Here is a 21,715-nt window from a genome sequence, read left to right on the forward strand (position 1 = left end):
CTCCATGAGTTATTGAACTCAGCTGACTCTCCCAGACCATTAGCGCTGCTACAGACATTCTCCCCCTCAGACTGAATCATTTATTTATTCGTTGGAATCAAGTTTTTAAACTATTGTAACCCCTGGTATCCCATAAAACATGACAAGTTTGAAACACCCCAAACATATTTCACAAATTATGATGTTGGCCAGATAAAAGAAATACTACAGCCAGCTTTTTCATTTGCCACGTGCTGTAACTTCACTTTTGTATCACCCAGCTTCACATACAGCGACTCAGCAGACTTATCAGATGTTACCATCAAGCCAAAGCTGGTGAAGAGAAACCCCACAAAAACCTCAACAAACAAGGAAAAGCAAAGAAATCTCAGGAGAGATGAAGCCAGCGGGAGGACGACTTATGATTACAAAAATATGAGGAAAATGTTCAGACAGCTCCTTCTCATCATTCCCTCGGCATCTGTGCCATCAAATCACGAGTCTATAAAACACATCCATGACCAGTATTTCTATTACTGGCGGGTAAATACAACAGAAGTTTTGTATTACAAAAGACCCAATGTTTTGATTAAATTACCGTTTGATCAGATTACATGCACTGGCCTTGTGAAAAATGACTTCAGAGAAGAGGAGAGTCCAGATAATGGTTACCAACTAAATGAACCAAATTAAGTTTGTAAGGACATCAAATTACATCAAACTGAACACACACACACACACACACACACACCACACTAGCAACAGAAGACCACAACTCCTGCAGGGTGACATGAATGTTTTGCCATATCTTTCACAAGGATGAGTCATTTTCGAATAAGCTCAAGTATCACATGCCTTGCCAAGCCAATGGGTTTACCCATAGTCACGGTGCAGACCTCCTTTCCTGCAGGCGAAAACTCAAATAGCTCAGTCATCAAAAGCATCTGAGGACACTGAAGGAGAGGGGAAAAGCTGCGACTGGGAAAAAAAAAAAACTGAGTGAACTGTTAGCTAGCTGTTTCTCATTATGATTCCCACTTTCTTGTGCTTCATCTATTTGACTGGAATGTTGACATTATGGTGTGTGCATGCCTTGACGTAAAAATGACTAAGGGAAAACACACTGAAGATAATCCTACCAGGCTGATCACTGCCCTCTGGGTGTTAAGTCTGCAGCACTTCTTACCACAGAAAGCCTCGCTGGTTGGGTGTGTTCAGAAGTCTGCTTTGTTGCACTTATACATTTGATGTCCTAAAAGCTTTTCCCCTCAGGTGTGTCTGAGGAAAGAGATTATAAGCCCTTCCATAAACGGCTTCCATAGTTATACTTGATTGATATGATTGCTGTTTTTATATTTTATTCATCAGATTTTCAGTTGATTTTAAGTGACTTTAAAAAAAAAAAGTCTGCGTTAAAAACATTGCTGCAGTGGTGTACAGGTGGACTGCTTTTTAGCCTGGCGTTACGTTACTCTTTAAAGATTAACTACACCGACAAATCATGCTGAAATTCTCTCTGCCAGCATGTACATTGGCGGGACCACTGACTGGCATTCAGAACAACCCAACAAGCTACCGTCAGACTCTGTTTCTCCACTGGAAAGGGCAGCAAAAGAGGAATAAATCGTGTTCATGCATAACGTCGCCTCTATGCCAGCAATTACTAGGCTTGCTAACGCAACCCACAGCTATGTGTGAAAGGCACAAACTGGGACCATACCGTCAATGTACTGCTTTCTACACTCGGCACAGCGGCGGCTAATAAGCTTTGGCAGCATTCCTACTGAAAAGTTTACATTTTTGACAAATAGTTCCTCTTTGGAGACAGCTTTTTGATGAGACAACACCTGGCTTATTCATTTCTTGTGCTCTGAAACACAATTACTTCATGGAGCAACAGTTAGTGGCCATTATGCACCACGACACGATGGAAAAGCAGCTGCAAAAGGTAGGGAAAAAAAAACAAAACATCTGGATATATTGGGTCAACCTAATAGGCCTGAGGGACACATTCAAAGAAAACACTGGGTGCCTTTAAAATCTGTCTCCACAAAAAAAAAAAACTGTCCAAAAGCACTGCCATGATGTCACACTGGTGTTGGAGCCTAAAAGAAAAGTCAGCAATCCCATAACAGCTTCTCACAGTGTTGGTGCAGGTATACATGTCATATGATGAGAGAAAAGTCCACAATAGAAAAGGCAGGTTCACAGGTTTAATTTACAACTATTAAACTATTACCAGGAAGGACCCCATCAACGGAGCTGTCAATGCAGGGCTGATTGCATAATGTTGACATTCCAGTGTGTTTGACTGTGACGATCAGTTTACATACTGAATGTGTGGAAAGTTCACCATGAAAAGAGTTTTGCGGTAACCGGCTGCAACAAATTATTAAAAAGAAAAGAAAAGAAAAGAAAAGAAAAGAAAAGAAAAGAAAAGAAAAGAAAAGAAAAGAAAAGAAAAGAAAAGAAAAGAAAAGAAAAGAAAAGAAAAGAAAAAGTATAAAACTGCTTTGAAGAAAAGAAAAAGTATAAAACTGCTTTGTTACTGTTGCAAAGCATTCATCACTGTTACCGTGGGACCTCTAAAGGGCATCTTGGGTAACATAGGAATTCAGAAAAAACACAAGTGAACATGCAGGGGTGAGAAAAGTGAAGAGTTCAAACAGACAACTTAGAAAACTCATCACAAAATAAATCCTGGAATGCACTCAGCGTGAAAAGTGGAAACTTAGTGAACTGCAGCCGAGCAAGACAGTGTTTACATATTTTATACGAAGTATTAAAGGTTGTACATCAAATGCGCTTGCCAACAGCTCTGTTATCTTCCTTTTGGCTTTGCCTTGAGCTTTAAACTTGGCTTAAGTTCACCCCAAGATTTCACAGCAAATAATTTCTCAAAAAACCTCTGTGGTTATCTCGTTTTGCCAAACAGCTGTTTCGAGGACCCGAGGGACGAGCGAGAGAAGAGGTCCACGATGGGAGAGACTATTCGAACACGAGAGGCACAGAGACAGGAAAACACAAGGAGAGAACAGAGCAGACAGAAAGAGACAGAAGGACATAAAGGGAGAGGATTCAAACATGTGAGTCTGTCCACACTTGTTTGATTGTGTCTGCGGCCAGAAGCGAGAGGAGGAGAGTGGGAGGAATAAAACAATTAACATGAACTGTACTCCGGGGAATGTCGGTTTCCTTGACAACGGCGGGTATAGCCAAACAAACGAGCCCTTTCATAACAATTCAAAACAAACAGAAATTTCGCCCTTATTAGCACCCTGGCATTGGTAAAAAGGGGCATCCTTTCCTCTCATCAGAGAAAAAAATTATAATTTTTTTTCCCCCCCCAAATTTGTTAATTTAGCTTGTATTTTCCCAAACTGGAATTGCACAGATAAAAATAAAAAAAAAAAAAAGCAGAAAAAAAAACCCCACAATGTTGAATGAGAAACAGCAAAAATGGACCTGATAAAACTATTAAAATATTGACAGATCATACGATCACGTAAAAATGTGAGAAAGCAGAGGAACTGGTGGTGAGGGTGTGGAGCTGCTCAAAGGTGGGGATGAGAGGCGGGTGAGGTGCTGATCCTCCTGCCCCAGATACTGCTCCACAGAGAGCCAGAGGTATGTGTGGGAGTTCAAATTGTAAATTTGTGTTGTGGGACGGGTGGGGTTTTTGTTATTCAAAGGAGTGTGATGAGCCAGCAGGTCCACCCTGTGCCCTGGCAAAGGTGCCGATCTATAATCAGTTGCAGGAGACTCTGAACAATTGTTTAACATTTGATTTTCTTCATTGAAGTGAGTCAGGAACCCGGGATACCGTGTCGGTGTCACGTTTGCCTCGCCTTGACTCCGTTAAGCTTTAGGCATCAAAAAACAGGTGGTTAGGTTTAAGAAAAGATCATCGTTTGGGTTAAAGTAAGTCATTTTACTGAAGCAACATTAAGTACATTATAAAAGTTACTTGATGTTATTCCAAGGTGTCACAAGGAGATTGATACTACTTGTTAGTATGCAGCTGGCTAGCTTAATTTAGCATAAAGATTGGAACCAGAGGGAGATCATCTAGCTCTGCTTTGTCCAAAGGTAACGCGATCAGCCTACCAACGCCTCTGCAGTTCACTAATTAACATGTTATATCTTGTCTGTTTAATCTGTACAAAAACCAAAGAGTAAAAACAACAATTCACCATTTCAAATGTCCAAAAACCAAGTAGAGCGGGTAGAGATATAATAAGGTTTACATTCATCACAACAACAAGCTTGATTGGCTGGAAAGACGCCATGAGAGAAGATACAGGTGTAGGATCCACATTTTACCACCATGATTCTGACTGGAAATCAATTAAAAAGAAATAGTCGTTGTAAACAGTCAAGGCCAAGAGTCACAAAATGGTCAAATTATTGTGCGTACACTTTCAGCATTTGATTATAGCCTTCCTCATGCAATGAAATTAACATACAAAGACAATTATTATCGCACATCTGGCAACGATCATGTGACAGATGTGTGCTCTGTAGAACCCAACAGTGATGTCACCTGCATTTAACTGCAGCAAGTTAAACCACTGGAGGTCAGAAAAGACCAAAACGCTCAGAAGGGTTGAGTTACTCTTTAAGGACGTTTTCATTAGGAGCTTTTTGAGGTGCTGCCAGGTGATTTATTTGACCTGTGGACAGAGCCAGGCAGCTAATTCACTAAGCTCCAGCTACAAATTAACCATCGTTACATGAACTTCATCACCAAACTCGTCTCAGTGATGAAATGAGCTTCTTTTGCAAAATGACCATGTCTTTGTTTTCACAGTGAGCGATGTCCAATATCAATCTATGAGCACATTGCTGCAGAACAGGGAGGGATGGGTGGAGGTTGGCTGATTGTTCAGCATGCATGAGTCCCCCACTCACCACCCACACCTCTTTTGTTATTTATTTATTTCTCCCTGTCTTTCTGGTGGCAGTTGTTCCCAATGAAATCATTATGATCTACTAACAGCTTGCACATTTTCAACATGGGTGGTTCAAGTGGAAAACAAACTTCCAGCGCTGGCATCAGAACCATTCTCTGCCCACTGAACTGATTCCTCAGTCTCGGCAGCCACAATGGCAACGAGGCGGCTTTTGGCCGTAAATGTCCCATTTCGGAGTGTAAAATCACAGCTGCAGGATGTCAGACGAGTAACGCTTTTGTTGTGAAATAAACAGAGGATTAATGCCGAGAAGTCATGAGGTTGATCAATCCGGTTTGTCGACAAAGTGAAAGTTTGTTTGAGCAGAACATTGATGAACGTGTGCTACATATTTGCTTCATGATTAGTTTGAGAGCATCTGTGGGTGGTTTGTTTGTGACAAAGAGCGAGAAGGAGTGATGTGGATCAATGTTTGTGTGACGAGTCGGTCAAAGTCATGTGGACCATCTTTTTCTCTCAAAGACTAAAAAACATACACACCCTTCAATTTCCTTTTCTATCATCCTCTATGCACTCCAAACATTTCCTCTCTTCCTCTCTCTACGACATCAGTTTTGGACAGGCAGCACATGGTTCGGTCCAGCTGTTTGGCATGTCCTGTTGACAACAAAACGCCAAGTGTCTGTAAGCTGAGCAGCCCCTCAGAGTCCTCATCAGAAGACCAGTACTATTTAATAATAATAATAATAATAATAATAATAATTTAATTATTTGCTGCTTCCCTCTTTTCAAAATGTGAAAGTTTTTGTTGTTGTTGCATGCGTCATTGTGTTTGAAACCTTTGAGATGTTTGTTCTGACAAATAATTGTCATTTTGGTCTCTAGGGAACAGCATCGTCATTGTTGCCAGAAAATGTTATACAGAAAACTATGAACATGTTGAAATCGATTCCTTCGTGAAGGGAATAGAAGACACTACCACTAGTGCCACTAGAGGCAGTTCAATTTTAACATCGTCAAAGTAATAAAACTGCATTCCATGTGGATAATGATTATTGACCGTCATACTCGAAGCGATAAGAGCATGACGAGCAGTAGAAAGTTTCGGCAAAAGTAATGTGATGTCACATGACCGTGTTGGGGTCGAACACGCTCTCTTTCTGTGTATCCTCGTCGGCGGATGTGACACTTTGAGCTTAGACAGACAGGAGACGTCCTCCCCCAGCGGCGCACAATGATCCAACTCCTCCGCTGTCTACCCGGCTGCTTCTTCTGGACGACTGCAAACTGTCACGGATCTAATCAAGTCGGCAGCTCCTGAGAAACGAACCGAAGGGGCGACTTGTGTTTTGTTTTTTTTCCTGTTTTTTTTTTTTTTTCTTTGCAGCAGGAGGCTTGTCAGTTCAACGTCCATCGCATCGGCTCTGCGTGTTCCGCTTTGAGGGGTTTTCCCACAGTGTTCAGCCACCAGCTCACCTGCAGACGGCTGACCATGCGCTCCCGGGCTGCGCTCCCCAGGTAAGTCACCTCAATGTCGGGTTTGTCCGTGCGTAAAGGAGGAAGGGATTCGTTGTTACAGGAGTCTGTTTAACGGAATAAATTGCATAGAGTGAAGTAATAAAATGAAGAAATACGTGTTTTTCTACAACTCCATGACATTAGTGTACAGTAGCCTATACACACAGAGGGAGGTTTGAATGTGTCACCTCAATGTCGGGTTTGTCTGTGCGTAAAGGAGGAAGGGATACGCTGTTACAGGAGTCTGTTTAACGGAATAAATTGCATAGAGCGAAGTAATAAAATGAAGAAATACGTGTTAACTTTGGGTTACTTTTTGCATTGCAGTTACAAATGAAAACTATATGAAAAAAACTGTATAGGCTTTGAATTCTTGTGTTACAACAAACATATGCCAAGAGTTTGACTGACATTTTTTCTACAACTCCATGACATTAGTGTACATTAGCCTATATACAGAGAGGGAGGTTTGAATGTGTTTAAGATACTAAACTTTGTCTCCTATCACCACTGACTCATGTACAAACAAGTCTGTCCTCAGTGCAGCAAAATGTTATTCAGCCACTCTTGCAGGCTTAAGGCCGATCCCTCAGGCCACTTCAGGAATTTTCCATCAGAGCCTATAAGGCCTGATCTTTGTCCTGTTTGTCATTTGCAGCAATAAAAACAGTGGAAGATTGCAGCTGGCAAATTCCTTTGCAGATAAAAAAAATATTCAAGTTAAAATACTCCTCTTGGACTCCCATGCATGTCATTATAAATGCATGATTCTGGCTTTAGGGATGAGGATGTTTGATGAGGGGTCCAGACATTCGGTGATGTTTAACTACCTGGGTTCTGCAGAAATATTGGGTTTTTATTTCATGTTTGTAGCACAGTTCTCGATCTCTCCTTCTATCCATCCACAGGTTTAGCTTCCTCTTCTATCTCCTTTTCCTTCCACCTGTTCTCTCCTCGTCCTCCGCCCGACCTCAGTGGACTCTCCAGCGTGTCCCTGTGGTCCTCCCCCAGCAGACAGATGCTCGACCGGCCCCCCACTTCCTGTCACCGGCCCGCTTGGACGTCACCTCCACCTGTGACCCAGAATGCCACAAGAAGGCCCCTCGTCCGAGCTACTCGGACCTGCGGCGTCTCCTGGCCTATGAGACTCTCCACTCTGACGGTCGGCTCACTGAGACCGCCATCGGGATCTATGGCTACAACCCCAGCTCCAACACCAGTCCAGCCGACTCCTTGGGGTCGTCTGGTCAGGCCGAGCGGTCACATGTCAGAAGGAAGCGTCAAATCTTCGGCCATGATGGGCGTTTCAGCATAGCTGGGCAGAACTTCCTGCTTCAATATCCCTTCTCAGTGGCTGTCAAACTGTCCACTGGGTGTTCTGGTACGCTGGTGGGAGACCGTCACGTTCTCACAGCTGCTCATTGTGTCCACGATGGTAAAAACTATGTGAAAGGGGCCCAGAGGCTCCGGGTGGGCTTTTTAAAACCTAAGCAACGAGACACACAATATTCTTCCTTTTACCTTCCCTCAAACTTTACCAACCACGTTGAAGGAGGCCCAGCTCCGTACGCCCCACCCTCCAACGACAAGATGAAGTTCCAGTGGATCAGAGCCAAGCGCACCCACGTTCCCAAAGGATGGATTAAAGGGAATGCCAATGACATTGGGATGGACTACGACTACGCTTTGCTTGAACTCAAGAAACCCCACAAACGCCGCCACATGAAGTTAGGAGTCAGCCCCACGGCTCAGAGACTGCCTGGACGACGCGTCCACTTCTCAGGATTCGATAATGACCGTCCAGGACAGCTGGTGTATCGGTTCTGTCAGGCCGGCGAGGAAACACCAGACCTGCTGTACCAGCACTGTGATGCCCAACCCGGGGCCAGCGGCTCGGGAGTCTACGCCCGGATGTGGAATGGGCGGCGCCGGCGCTGGGAGCGGAAGGTGATAGGTGTGTTTTCTGGGCACCAGTGGGTGGAGCGACAAGGGGCGTCTCAGGAATTTAATGTCGCGGTGAGAATCACGCCTCTTAAATATGCTCAGATCTGCTACTGGATAAAAGGAAACTTCGTGGACTGCAGAGAGGGCTGAGGAAAGGTCGTGAGTGAGGGGTGTAGCGACAAAACCACCGACCCGCCACGTCCTCGTACATCGCTCTGGAATATTGGGGCGACAAAAATCCACTTTGCACCCCACTACGTGTAGCACTGACATAACATTAATATAAATATCTACATTTTGTTTGTTACTATTTTGTTATTCTCAGACTATAATAAATGAAAACAGACCAGACAGACACAAATCCATAAATGACACTAAATTAAATGAGGAATGTTCATTTTGTTTTATGCAGAGTTTTGCATCTTCAATCATTTCTCCAAAATATTAAAAATGCACCCACTCCTTCAAACATGTATCTGGATAATCCAGTTATCCTCACGCCCCTCCGATCCAGAACATGGACTGATGGGAGTCGGACTGAGAAAACTGCTCCTCTACACATTATCGTCTTTTTATTGCGCGCATACTAAAGATTGCACTGTTTAAACTTTTTCTACTGAAAATTATGTTTGTGAATGAATGTACACGTCAGCTACCAAAGTTGCCAACCGTTTCTTTCCAAACTCTCCTGTATCTCTTCTCAGTGGACACACTAGTTATCTACAAGCATAGTGTACTAAATTTACTATTAAAACAAGTTTTGGAAGAATATTCAATTTGTTATACAGGTTGATGTTAAAGGACTGCAGACTTGTCTTGCTAAGGCTGAAGCAGTTTATTGAATGTTGTTTCTTTATTGCTTACTGCCACCCGGTGGCCACATTAAACACTGCAGGTGTTCATAATGAACACTATGCCAGCTTAGCCTAGGTTTACGTAAGCACTTTTTACCTTTTCTTATTTGTGATGAAATATATGCTTTGAAATAAGCAGCTGTGTCACATGTTTCTTCTCTGTCTGCTCACACAACATATCATATTCACAGAAATGAACACATTATTGGTTGAGAGACCATTTGTTTTATTTCTGACATCAAAAAGATTTTTCAGAAATGCTGTGGGGGAACTGAACACTGTAAAAAGCCGAAATATGAGGACCAGCTCCAATGACTTCTCCAGCAACATCACACTGAACAACAGGTTCAACCAGGAGTCTGAAACCGGATCCTGGGATATGGCACATTAAAAAAAAACAAAAACAAAAAAACAAACAGCATTTTGACTCATTGTTTCACCAGACAAAAGAAAACAGTGAATGTGTAATTTTAGCAAAGACTTGTCACTCAAGTAAGAAGCAGGATTTAAGTCAAACCTTTAAATGTCTATTTTTGTGTGATTGAGTTAGCACAACTCCGTTGCAAACATTTGCTACATTCAAGTGGAAAATGACTACAAACAATAAAAGCACCAAAGAGCTTATAGGGGATGACTTTGCAGACAAACTGGCTCACGTATGATATCATCAGAGTCTGTTTTTTCAAATCAAGGTAATTTCCTCCTCATTAACACTCTGTGTGAAACTTGACTGTAGCTGTTGATGTGAAAACCACCAGAGCACAGGAAATGCTGATTCTCAGATTAAACCACCTTTGTTCACATTGTACTGATGTGTGTCTGAATACTGGACAGTTAATCAGGCCATGACACTAATCCTTAATACTGCCCAAAGTTATGCACCGACTGCAGCAGATTAGAACCGCTGATGGAGAGGACGCTCGCAGAGAGAAAACCACTAAAGTGTAAGAAGATGTTCAGAAAGTGTCACTAAACAGAAAGGCAACAAGCAAGGCAACCGGTTTGTAACACCATTTCGGTAACTGAGAATACATAAACTGGTAATGAGGAGACACAGTGTTTCCCCTCCAGCTGTCATCACCCCGTGATCTTTCATTACCCATGAAAACATTACCATTAAACACCCTCTGCTGTCAAATCCATATGAGAACGTGATGACACAGACATATTTGCAGTGGGAGAGGTGTTAGGTCCTGGGAAGTACCCACAGAAAATGGTGGTATTAGTCACATTTCTTCTGGTGTCTGCATCCAATCCACAAAGAGGTGGACCTGCAGTGAAACCGTCCAAAGTGCCGTTATGGTTTAAGCATTCAGGATTAAAATAAACAGTGACTGGATGGCCTTTAAGAGCACAAATAAGTAAAACGCTATATCATAGCAAGATTTTAGCATGTCAGTGTGGTCAGACATTTGTAGTTTTGGCTCTTAATCTTCTGCTTAGAGCAACAATCTTTCAAACTTTACACTTTTAAAGTAACCACAACCGGGCCGGCTGATTTTTTCATTTTTAAGTGTGCTTTTGAGTTTAAGGGATGTCAATAGTATCTCTATCCCTTGTTGACATACATAAGTTTGTCAAGACTGATGCTGTAGCTGCTGCTCCAGATAGCCTGTGATGTGAAACAAGCAAATACTGAGAGTACAGAGTAATAAGGTGAAAGAGGAATATACAGCATTCTGTATAGAGGCAGTGGATAAGAGTACCTACTGTGTTTTTTTTCCCCTTCAAACTGACTTGAGATCAGTTTGAAGGAAAGTTTTAACTGACTAAATCCACAGAGGCTCTGCTCAAAGGAATAGTTCAACATTTTGGGAAAATTCCCTCACCCTTTGGCATTCTGCTATCAAGTTAGACAAAACGATTGATTGCCTGGATGGTATATAAAAGAAGCTATGACCAGTAGTTGGCTGAACTTATCTTAAAAGAAAAAAGAGGGGAAAAAAAAACAAACAAAAAAAACTGACCATGGCCACATCTGTATGAACCAAATGTTTAAAAAAAAAAAGAATTTTGGTTTTTGATGAATTAAACAAAGGAAATATAGCAAATCAATTAGCACGCTTTAGAAGTGCTGGTAAATAGATTTTGCACACCTGGCTGTTTCCACCTGTAGCCGGTCTTCACGGTAAACTCAAGAGTTGATAGGTATTGAGTTATCTTCTAACTCTCAGCCCAAATAAAAATAAACAAATTCCCTAAAATGGCAAACTATTACTTTAAAGCAGAGGAAAAGGTTTAGCATTATTGCTGCACCAATACTGATATCATCAAATTATACTGCTACCCCAAAGAGGAACTGGTTCTAGATTTAAGATGCAAGGTTGAAGCAGAAACATATAACAATCAGGATTCAGGATCTCAGGCACGACTCCTTCCTCTCCTCTGACCTGCTCATGTGGTTAGATTGACTGCCAGAGGTCAAGCCCGCTCTGTGATTGGCCACCTGCACTTAAAATATCTTTGGTGAAAAGTCACTTCCCGGCATTCCCTGACTTCCCTGTCGCCTAGCAACAACATAACACCACATGCTAATGTCATCAGTGTGGTAATGCCCGGTGTAACTCGAAATAGTATACAAAATAAAAAATATTCTTTTAAATAGGTATATATAAACATTGCATTAAAAATAGAACCGTATCAAAACACAATTATGAGTTCACAGTCTGTCCCTTAACCTCCCAGCGTCTTCCGCTTCACCAGACCTCCAACCGTCTCCCCTCCACATCCAGAGTTCGTGGGTGAGGTCTCGCTGTGCGGAGCCTTTACTGCGACTTGAGCCCCAAACTGTTGGAGGACAGAGGGTAGGAATAGGCTTTGCCCAGCACGATGCGGTCTCGGAGGAGTTTAAAAAGGACATAGTAGTTGCAGAAGAGAATAAGGCCCAGAGACAATGTGTGGTTCCAGCGCTCAGAGCGCAACAGAGAGTATAACTGGTACAATACCACACTGGACTCGATCCAGATCAGCAGGTTCAGGATCCGCAATGGCTTGTGGAACAGGAACTGGAAGACCAACAGACAGATAGTCAGAAATACAAATTACAGAGCACAAGGTGGACCACAGATCAACAAAAAAAAAATCGGGATGTCACAAGAGCCGATACTTTGGTGCCAAGTCGATAACAAAACGTAAGTGGCCTTGTTTTCCATGGCACCAAAGATATTGTAGGGACTGGCGATATTAGACAACAACAACAACAACATGTGCAGCAACAGATCTGCTGCACCTTAAAAGGGGAAAAAAAACTCCGAGTCGTATAGAGAGAAATTTAGTGTTCGAGTCAGATGATCAGGCAAGCAAAGGCAAGCAGAAGCCAGAACGCAAACAGTGTCACAGAACATCTGGAACAAAAGGAGGAAACACCTCAGACTTATCTGAGCAGCTCAAAGACAGACTTCCAGATCAGTACACAGAATTCAAGTGAAAGTTTCAGCTGTTAATTTTCTATTAACAACATGTTCACATCCTGAAACGTTAGCGGTATTGTCTGTTGCAGCAATGCTCCACACACAACGTTCCAAAAAGTATGAACTCATACCGTGAGCTGGGTGCTGCTCATTACGTTAGTAGGCTGCCGTCATTATTGTTCAGCCTGTCAACATACTATGTGTTATCATGCTGTCAAGCTATACCTGATAACTGTTCACAGTATCAGCACGGGAGGATGTTGAGCAAGAGAAACAGGCACAAAGTACACAAGTACAGACAGACACAGACAGACAGGCAGGCAGGCAGACTGACAGACAGACAGCTTTTCAGAGGCACAGGAAATACGACAGAAACCCACATTAGGCAAGGAAACTGGATGCGAGCTTTTTATAACACAGTACTGTCTGTTTTAAATACTAAAAGGCCACTTGCTATCGTTTTTTGTAATATCAATATATATATATATTTTTATTAAGATATTTATTTGCATTTTTTTCAGATTTCAGACGGCAAGGCCTTATAAAATCTTGATTGCTTTTTATTTTTTTGGAGCAACACTGTCAACTATGAAAACTATATTGCATTACTCGAAGGCTCCATTCAGTGCTTGTTGCAGCGATGTTCTGAGTTTTCCAAAGTAAAAAGAGTTTTTTGCTGAAATGCATTCATTTTATTTGAATATTTTTTTGCCGTGGTATCGAAAAATCACTGAATTGCAGAGATATTGGTACCACTATCGTGACATCTCTGCATAAAAACAGGGGGTAGATCAAATAAAACACTTACACAAATGTAACACACACACACACCTACTGGTGGTTTAGAAATGACAATGAACTTAACCTACTTAGGGACTGTGTGAGGAAGCCGCAGCACCCGGTCATAAACCACACACGTGGAGAAAGCAGCCAGCTGGCAGTTCCGAAATTTGTTGCAGTGAGGTGACAGTGCGCCTTTTTAAATTATAGTCCCACTGTTTAATTCCCTTTGTCACATGAACGATACCACGAGGCGCCACCATATTTGTGTTATTTCATTCACTTTGACAGGTTGGGTTTGTTAGACGTGGGTGAATCAACCTGGAGAATCTAAGACACTTCCCGCAGTCCCCATGAGGGAACTGTGTGTGGTTGTATTAATGAGCAGGCGTGTAGCAGCTGCAGAGTAGCTTCAGTGTAGCCACCACAGGTACAAATAAAGCACTTAACACAGCAGTATAAATCCAGCTTACTCATTCAAATGTGACTCTGTGGTGATAGTACAATTTGTTGGCAAGAGTGATCTTTGTCATGTGAGGTGGAGCATTTTCCACTCTGCAGAGAGCTGTTTAGTTTGTGTTATTGTTGGATTATATAGTGAAGGTGTCATTATTTTGTCCACCCTCATCTATGTGAATAAATTACAGGATATGTTCACTGATCGAAAGTACTTACATAAAACCTTGCATGGGAGACATCGGAGGGCAGAGCGACATTATAGGGCCCGACTGCCTTGTAGAGACATCGACTGTGTCGTACCAACACCCCCTGAGGCCAAATGGTACTTTCTGACCACCTGTGAAACATGTAAACACCACCATTTCAACCACTACTGTCATTTTGAAATCTTTGTAAGTGTATAGATGTGTGTACGGCGGACAACTCACACATGCTGAGGCGCGTTACTGTACGAGCCGTGCTCCAGTTTCTGCCAGCGGCCCAGGTGAGCCGCCGAGCGATGAAGCAAATCGCAATAGCTGGGGGGCAGCAGCTGGCTCATCAGCATCACAAACGCATTGATCCACACCATGATCAGATGCTCACATGACCAGCGCATGTCATAGTACTGGGTGCTCTGTCAGAGTGAAGTGGAAAAGATCACCTCAACATGAGCGAGAAACCAGGCTGGAGGCAACATGAAGGGTGACGACGTGATGGTGGAGCACGGAAATTCAGTATCTGCAATTAACAGTAAAATCCAGAGGAAAGTAACGCACAAGGAATTACAGATACCAACCTTAACAAAGCAGAGAGGCAAGAAGGCCACGTAGTAAGCACTGAAAAGCGAGTTGAACAGCACTTCCTTGATTCGCCGGTTGAAGTCACTCTTCAGCTCCTCCACCTCTGCTCGAATCAGCTCCGGCGTGTGTGAGTGTGTGTGTGGTGGGCAGGTGTGAGTGGGCATGTGCGGCGGGCTGGAAAACTGCTCTCTGAGATTCTCTCGTAACAGGAAGAGGAAGTCACGTGGTCGAAAGAACGGTGTCTCTGACAGGTCGGTCTGCTGGTGGTCAGTTGGGTAATCGCAGTCAGCCGGAGCCGTTTGGCTTTTGGCTCCTTCCTGATGGAAACAGCAGAGCGGGACGTACACACCAAATCTGTCGTGGAGGGAGAGCGGAGAGCAGACGAGGACAAAGAAAACAGAGCAGCGGGTTTTAGTTTCAGATGATGGTGGGGTGGAAGGGAGATGTTTGATGTGAAAACATCATGCATATTTAAAATGGTGAGACACGGGGAGGGTGGGTCCACAACTTCCATCTCCATTAGAACATGCATTAGAAAAAAATAAACACAAAACTGCAACATGATCTTACTGTAACACTACAAGAGACCAGATTAAGAGAATCACAGGTTGCTTGGTGACGAATCTCAAAGGTTGACGGCAAGTTAACCACCCTGATTCCAAAATAAAATAAAATAAAGTGAAGTAAAGTAAAATAAAAAGTATAGTAAAGTAAAGTAAAAAATAAAATACTGAAGATAATATGTGTGTGTGTAAGTTAAAGCATCAGTCCACTGCAGACAAAGTGCTCATTGTATCGCAAAGCAACCCCGTATTCCCGCATCTTCACAACATTGGAATCAAGGCTGCAACCAGCAGTTACTGTAACTTTTCATCTCGCCTTCGAATGCAGCCACTCAGAACACGTATTTTTACTTTGAGACAACTCGTGCAAGCATAACCTGGCCTTTACTGGAGGAGGTGTATCAAAGACTCACGGGTATCCCAGGAAGAGGAGGTTGAGCACAGAGTGGTTCTTGCAGAGGTTGACCAGCGTCCAGCAGAGCACCCAGCCACACATGGTCAGCAGGCTGAGCCGAGCCGCAATCAGAACCACATATCGGAGCAGCGATCCACCGCTGCTCTGAGACACCTGGACGAGACCGACGACAGAATAACTCGGATATCAGAGAAACTGTGGCACCAACTCCGTCATCATATTGGTTCAGTTCCCACAGGGGGCTGTGTGAGGATAAACAGATCAGGTCTGCGTGTTTACCTCTGATACAATTGTCCAAACAAGCCTCCTGGCCAACATGACAGTGATGAAGATCGCTAGGTGGTAGTCCATTAGATGAAAGTTCTGTAGAGGGGGAAAAAAAAAATCAATTAATAAAATCTATCTTTTTTTTTTTTTTTTCTTCTATGAGGATTTTTATTAGACATGGTTAGACCTGAACATCACCAAAAAACATCCTGTCACTTTTGACAAAATATATTTCAGGTTGAGGTTAATCATTTTTGGTATTCATAAAAAAACATCCAAAAGTCTTCTTTCCTGCCGTAAAAAATATTGTTAACTGGGATTTACTGTAAACAAGGTCTAAACTAGTGCACATGATGTTTCTAATAATAGAAAGTAAACAAACAAAAAAATATTTCCGTTTGGCAGCGGTAATGCAAATTAAAAAAAAAAAAGATCTTATTTCTTTTCATTTTACAAATTTCAAACACTAAGAAACAAACAAACAATATACCAAAAATTCTGAAGTTTGTTCTCAGATCACTGTTTTGGTCCAGTAAAAGAATTGAGTTTGGGGTCTTTGTTTTAAAAGAAGACAGAAAGATAGACAAGAAGACAGAAAATGAAATGATTGCCAGAAAGCGCACAGCTTATGTTGAGTGTGTTCTTACTAGCGAGGTAGAGGCAGCAGGGTGGCTGTACGGGTACCACCAGACCGTCCTGTAGATGTTGATGTACTGAACAAACAAGGCCACCAGCAAATAGAGAAAGAGCAGGAACTCGAACAGCAGGCTGCTGTCCAACGGCAGCTCGGGGATCCTCGAGTGGCGGACCGGCTCCGGAGTAATGAGGGCTGAGAGAGGCGGGGCAGAGAGGCCCACCAAGTTACTGCTCCTGGACGAAAAAACACACACATAAAGAAATCTACCAACTCTCATGAAAGAAAATATCTGGGAGACAGAGTATGTGTTCGTGTCACTGAAACCGACTGAAGGAGCTCATTAGAATCGGAAAAAAAAAAAAAAAGTACCTTTGAGGCTCAACATTAATTAACTTTTTTTGTAAATATCAGCTTAAACCATTTCGGTAACTGAAATATCTCTCGAATGACATCCTGGCAGTTTTGAGAGGATTACAGTCCGTGACAACATGTGTGCATGTATACACATACCTGTTCCTGAGGCCTGTACCATTGCCGAGGTTGCCTCCGACCAGAGTCTGCAGGGACGGCAGAGCGGAGCGACTTAGCTGCTGTCTGCTGGGACCCCTGCGACCTCCTGGCATGGTCGCCAGTTACCGTGGCAACCACGGACGGCGCCCACCAACCAAAAGCCACTGGGAATCCTCCCCTTCGCCTCAATAAGCCACCATGTGCTGCTGGGCCACTGTGAGAACAAACCACAGAAGAGGGCAAAGTTTCAGCAAGAAAAGTAAACCGATTATAAACGAAGAAAGGCAATTTCAGTAGAACTGAAAACCAACAAACCCGAGACCTGAACATCAGCACCCTGCAGCCAAATGAAATACAATCAGAGTATGGATCTGTCCTGAGGTATTTACTTTACACTATGCATGTATTAAGTAAACAGCAGTGAAGTTAATTAAAGAAAGATCATTAGATCGCTGGATCAAGTGCTGGATGTCCATTCTGTTTTTTTTCACAGTACTTATTTCATTTTACATACTCATCAATTTTATTAATCAATAAGTATAATAACAACATGGCTAACTATTAAAAGCTTTATGAATGAGGACATGTAAAATGCTGTGATTGATTATGTAAAGTGCACGTTTTTTCCGGGGTACCTAATACATAATATGAATGCGTTTGACATTTTGGAGTACTTTTGATTCATTGTAATGTTACACACAACAACTTGAACACACGCGGCTTCAACATGGACACATGCCTGAAATAGCAAACATATTCTACCGGTCCTTAAACCAACATCTGTGAAATATGTTTTCAGCATGAGAATCTGTCTTTGAAACACATTTTACTTCATTCCATTTAAACTTTGGGGAGTTTTGGACTGTTGGTCAGACAAGAAAAAAAACTAAAATATTGGTTTTAGAGAGGTGTCAGAGTTGGTTGTTTTAACTTGTAGCTGCTCTTGAACTTTTATGTGTATAAATGGAAGTGACATAATTTTCAACACGCTTCGAAGTATAATGCAGTAAAAGCTCCAATGCAAACTAAAGCCTCTAAAGTTACATGTTGGCTCAACACCTCATTGAAGCATAAAGTAAACATTATAACCCTCATGAAGGTGGGATTTAAAGCAGGGTTGATGAATTAGACTGCCTTAGTTTTAACATTAGTTGTACCAAATAAACTGCTACACACACATTGCTTTCATTTTATAGAAGCATAAATAATTAATCGTATTGCCAGATCAGAGGGAATATCAGAGGCATCCTGAAGCATTGCCGGCTGCTGTCAAACCACAATGCAGTGAGAGACATCACCGATCTACAACGACCCGGAGTATCAAACCTGTTCAGAAGCAGCTCTGCCTGCTTAAGCTCGTCTCTGCAAACTATTGCCTGGAGGTGTTTGCTGAGGCAAATTCTAAGTCTAACTTAAACATACAGCTGAGGAGAGAGCCTTCACTCTTTAACGCAGCAGCTATGAGACTGATAAATCCAGAAACAGACACCATGTCGGCTAAAAGCTCCCGTCAACTCCCAAACAAGTAAAAATGTATGTGTGATTTCTAAATACTGACATAAGGCCTTTTTTTGTGTGTTTGTTTGTTTAAACACTACATTTGAACTCGTCACAGAAAAAACACAGGTGTAACTAAAAACATGAATGAGCCAGCAAGAACAGTACTGATCCAAGCATGAATTATACTGTTATTGATTACACCTGGGCTTCTTATGTTTGATCCAATCATCTGTTGGAACAAAGGATAATCAGCTGTCAGTCTGCATTACAGACTCATCTCAACGCTAATGGTTCACAGATCAATTATTTATGGTAAAGCTGATGACCTGCCTTGTATTTGTGAGCATATTTACATCATTTTATTGTTTTTTAGAACAATAACCAAACTAAATACAGAAGAATTATATCATTAATTCCTGGAAATAATATATGACGTCCAACATGGAGATTTTAGTAGACGTTTTTGAGTAGAAGCTGACAAGTGCCAAGACTAGTTAATCTACTGCAGCCAGGGGTTTCAAAATATAAGAAACTGCGTCACCAGAAGGTCCTTGATGCAGATACACTGAACTTAAGTTGAAACAATTAGTCAATGAAATAATGTCAATCTAGACCAAAAAAAAGAAGATCTAAGTGTTAACTGATTTGGTACAAGATTAATGGTTTGAATATATATTTTTTTCCGTTCCAGCCACTCAAATTTTATGTTCTATATTAATATGCTGCTGTTCCACGGGATGGTACGCAGAATATTTTTATGGATCTTTTTTTTTGGCGTCACCTAGACTGGGCGAGGTTATGGTGGACATTTTTCACTTTTTTTCTAACAGTGACACCCGATAACTTCCACTTTGAATTGCCTCTGTATTGACTGTATCGTTTATGTAGGTTGTGCTCTACAAATAAACCTAGCCTCAGAGGAAAAATGACTTTAGTTGACAAAATAAACATATTAATCTAGTGGTGGAGGAAGTATTGAGATCCTTTACTGAAGTAAAAGTACCAATACAGCAATTTAAAAGTCAGAAACTTCTGGTTTAATCTCTAACAATCGCTTGTATTTTCAAAGATTGTTATATTGAGTCAAAACGTCATCGTAAAGCCGTCAGTTTGCGCTGAAATGTCGTGGAGTGGAAGTAGAAAGCGTAATATAGTGAACGACTATGCATTATGCTACTTCCCGCCGCTGTTAATCCACAGTGAAATTATTTGTGGGTTGCAGCCCAACTACAAGCAAAGTAAATAAAAGTCCAACCTGAGCAGTTGTATATCTAAGTCAACACTAAATTCAAGGACTTAATGAAATATTGCACACTATCTTTAACCTTACAGCTCAGTGCTTTAAAAGAAACTAGTCCCGCCCCTCTTCATCAGTAAATGATAAGCTCCTGAAAGAAACCCAGACCAGGGGCAGATAACATCCAACCTCCGAGTGCATCAACATTTCCTTAATTCGTTTTATCATGCGTTTTATGAAACATGATGGAAATGATAATACTTCTCAGAAGCCTTTGTGTCGTTGCAATATTAAACAATAATTAAGAGTTGAAGCCACATCCAGGAGGGAACACGCGACACAAACACGCCAGATGGAAAACCAGAATTACAGTTGAAAGTCAAAAGTGAAAACAGGAAGTGTGGGCTACAGAAATGGACTACAACCGAGGGGATTGCAGGATGGTGTTCAGTAATTTTGTGGAAGTGCAACACGTTTCTAGTTTCCAACGCGAGTGGTTTTAAAAAAAAAAGGGAGTTTGAAAACGAGGCAGAGCTCGTGGTGCATGTTTGTTGGACTTTGCTGACTCTTCTCTGTGGAATATTTTATCAGGAGGGTTGTTTTTTTTTTTTTTTTGGGGTGGGGGGGCATTGACTTGCTAAGACATGCCGATCTGAATCATGCCATCAGGCAGCGTTGCCAATTCGACACCGCGGAAACTTGGGAGCGCACTTTAAAATAAAAAAAATTAAAAAAAAAACAGAAATATGTAAACTTGTAGCTCGCCGGTAGGTCGCAGAAAGCAAAACTTTAGTTAAAAAAAAAAGAAGGTGTGTAAGGCCATCGTTACTCACACAACATCGACAACATGCGGGGGGCTGAACTGAACGAGGATGCATCAGTCAGTTGTGTGACGAGTCCAGACAGCAGCGAGCATTTCTCCGCCTTCCAGCTTCAATATGCCCGACTGCAGAACCGCGGCGACGACCTGCAACGGCACCGGCGACGCTGGAGGTTCGCTTTCCCTCCGACCGAGAGCATAAAGGGGCTCTAAAAGTTAGCCCTGGGCTGGAGGAGCAACAGTGTAAAAATGCGTTGCACAGAGACCGACGTGGCAAAGCCGCACCGCCTCTCCGCGTGTCGTCATCAGCGCGCGACGTACGCCAAGCCCGCACTGCACAGTCGCAGTTTGACAAAAACAGACGGCTGTTCTGGAGTCAGTGCGAGCTGTAGTCCGTTTATTGATTATTTCATTGGAATGACATTTATGAATTTATCAAAAACAAATTTCTCCTCTTTGATTTTAAATGCTATTCCGTGATATTGAAAACTTTTCAATACAATACTTCCAATTAGAAACAAAATATTCAGGCTCTGTCCGACATCAACTGCGCCTGACTTGCAGTGCGTTTGTCACATTATTTTTGCAGTTTCTCTCCTCCGGCTGCAACAGTGGAGAACCTCCTCCGTGACGACACTACTTTATCCTGATAGGGTTCAAGTTTCACCGACATGCATGACACGAGGTTTGTTTTTATTCCAAGGCCTCCAGAGCAGTTTTGACCAGTAGTTATCTCTCCCAATGTATTATCTGCTCCTTCTGCAGCTCAGGTTTTACATCCGGACGCAGACACACAGTACTTTTATATCTGGACACAGACATGCTGTCGTTTTACATCCAGCAAGAAAGCTGTAAAAATAAATGGTTTCTTATAAACACATATAGATTGAATTGTATGTGTCCAACACTGATGTTAACTTTGTCTGGTCTGTAAATTTGTCAGTGTCAGCTCCTCAGTCTGAAATATTGAAAACACAAACCTCAGGAGCTGTTCAGGTTTTCATGCTGTCTGATTGGTCTATTCCCTCCTGCTGTCTGATTGGTCTATTCCCTCCTGCTTTCTGATTGGTCTATTCTATCCTGCTGTCTGATTGGTTTATTATATCCTACTATTTGATTGGTCTATT

General features: G+C 42.1%; 2 protein-coding genes across 2 annotated transcripts; one reads left to right on the forward strand and one right to left on the reverse strand.

Annotated features, from left to right (window-relative positions):
- Positions 1–6,261: 6,261 nt before the first annotated feature.
- LOC138620543 (serine protease 23-like) lies at positions 6,262–9,343 on the forward strand. Its single transcript, XM_069697832.1, has 2 exons — positions 6,262–6,410; positions 7,319–9,343. Exons 1-2 carry the CDS (start codon positions 6,385–6,387, stop codon positions 8,502–8,504), a joined length of 1,212 nt encoding a protein of 403 aa, XP_069553933.1. The 5' UTR covers positions 6,262–6,384; the 3' UTR covers positions 8,505–9,343.
- Positions 9,344–9,410: 67 nt separating this feature from the next.
- On the reverse strand, positions 9,411–20,845 carry tmem39a (transmembrane protein 39A). The gene is made up of 9 exons (XM_069697831.1): positions 20,602–20,845; positions 17,032–17,245; positions 16,532–16,754; positions 15,897–15,980; positions 15,616–15,770; positions 14,636–14,993; positions 14,286–14,473; positions 14,074–14,194; positions 9,411–12,213 (listed from the first exon to the last, which is right to left on the reverse strand). Exons 2-9 carry the CDS (start codon positions 17,142–17,144, stop codon positions 11,974–11,976), a joined length of 1,482 nt encoding a protein of 493 aa, XP_069553932.1. The 5' UTR covers positions 17,145–17,245; positions 20,602–20,845; the 3' UTR covers positions 9,411–11,973.
- Between the last annotated feature and the right edge of the window lie 870 nt (positions 20,846–21,715).

This window comes from Brachyistius frenatus, unplaced genomic scaffold (assembly GCF_029030835.1).
Source record: "Brachyistius frenatus isolate BFR_SWC_R1_liver_20210118 unplaced genomic scaffold, ASM2903083v1 Contig_24, whole genome shotgun sequence".
Classification (NCBI taxonomy): domain Eukaryota; kingdom Metazoa; phylum Chordata; class Actinopteri; family Embiotocidae; genus Brachyistius; species Brachyistius frenatus.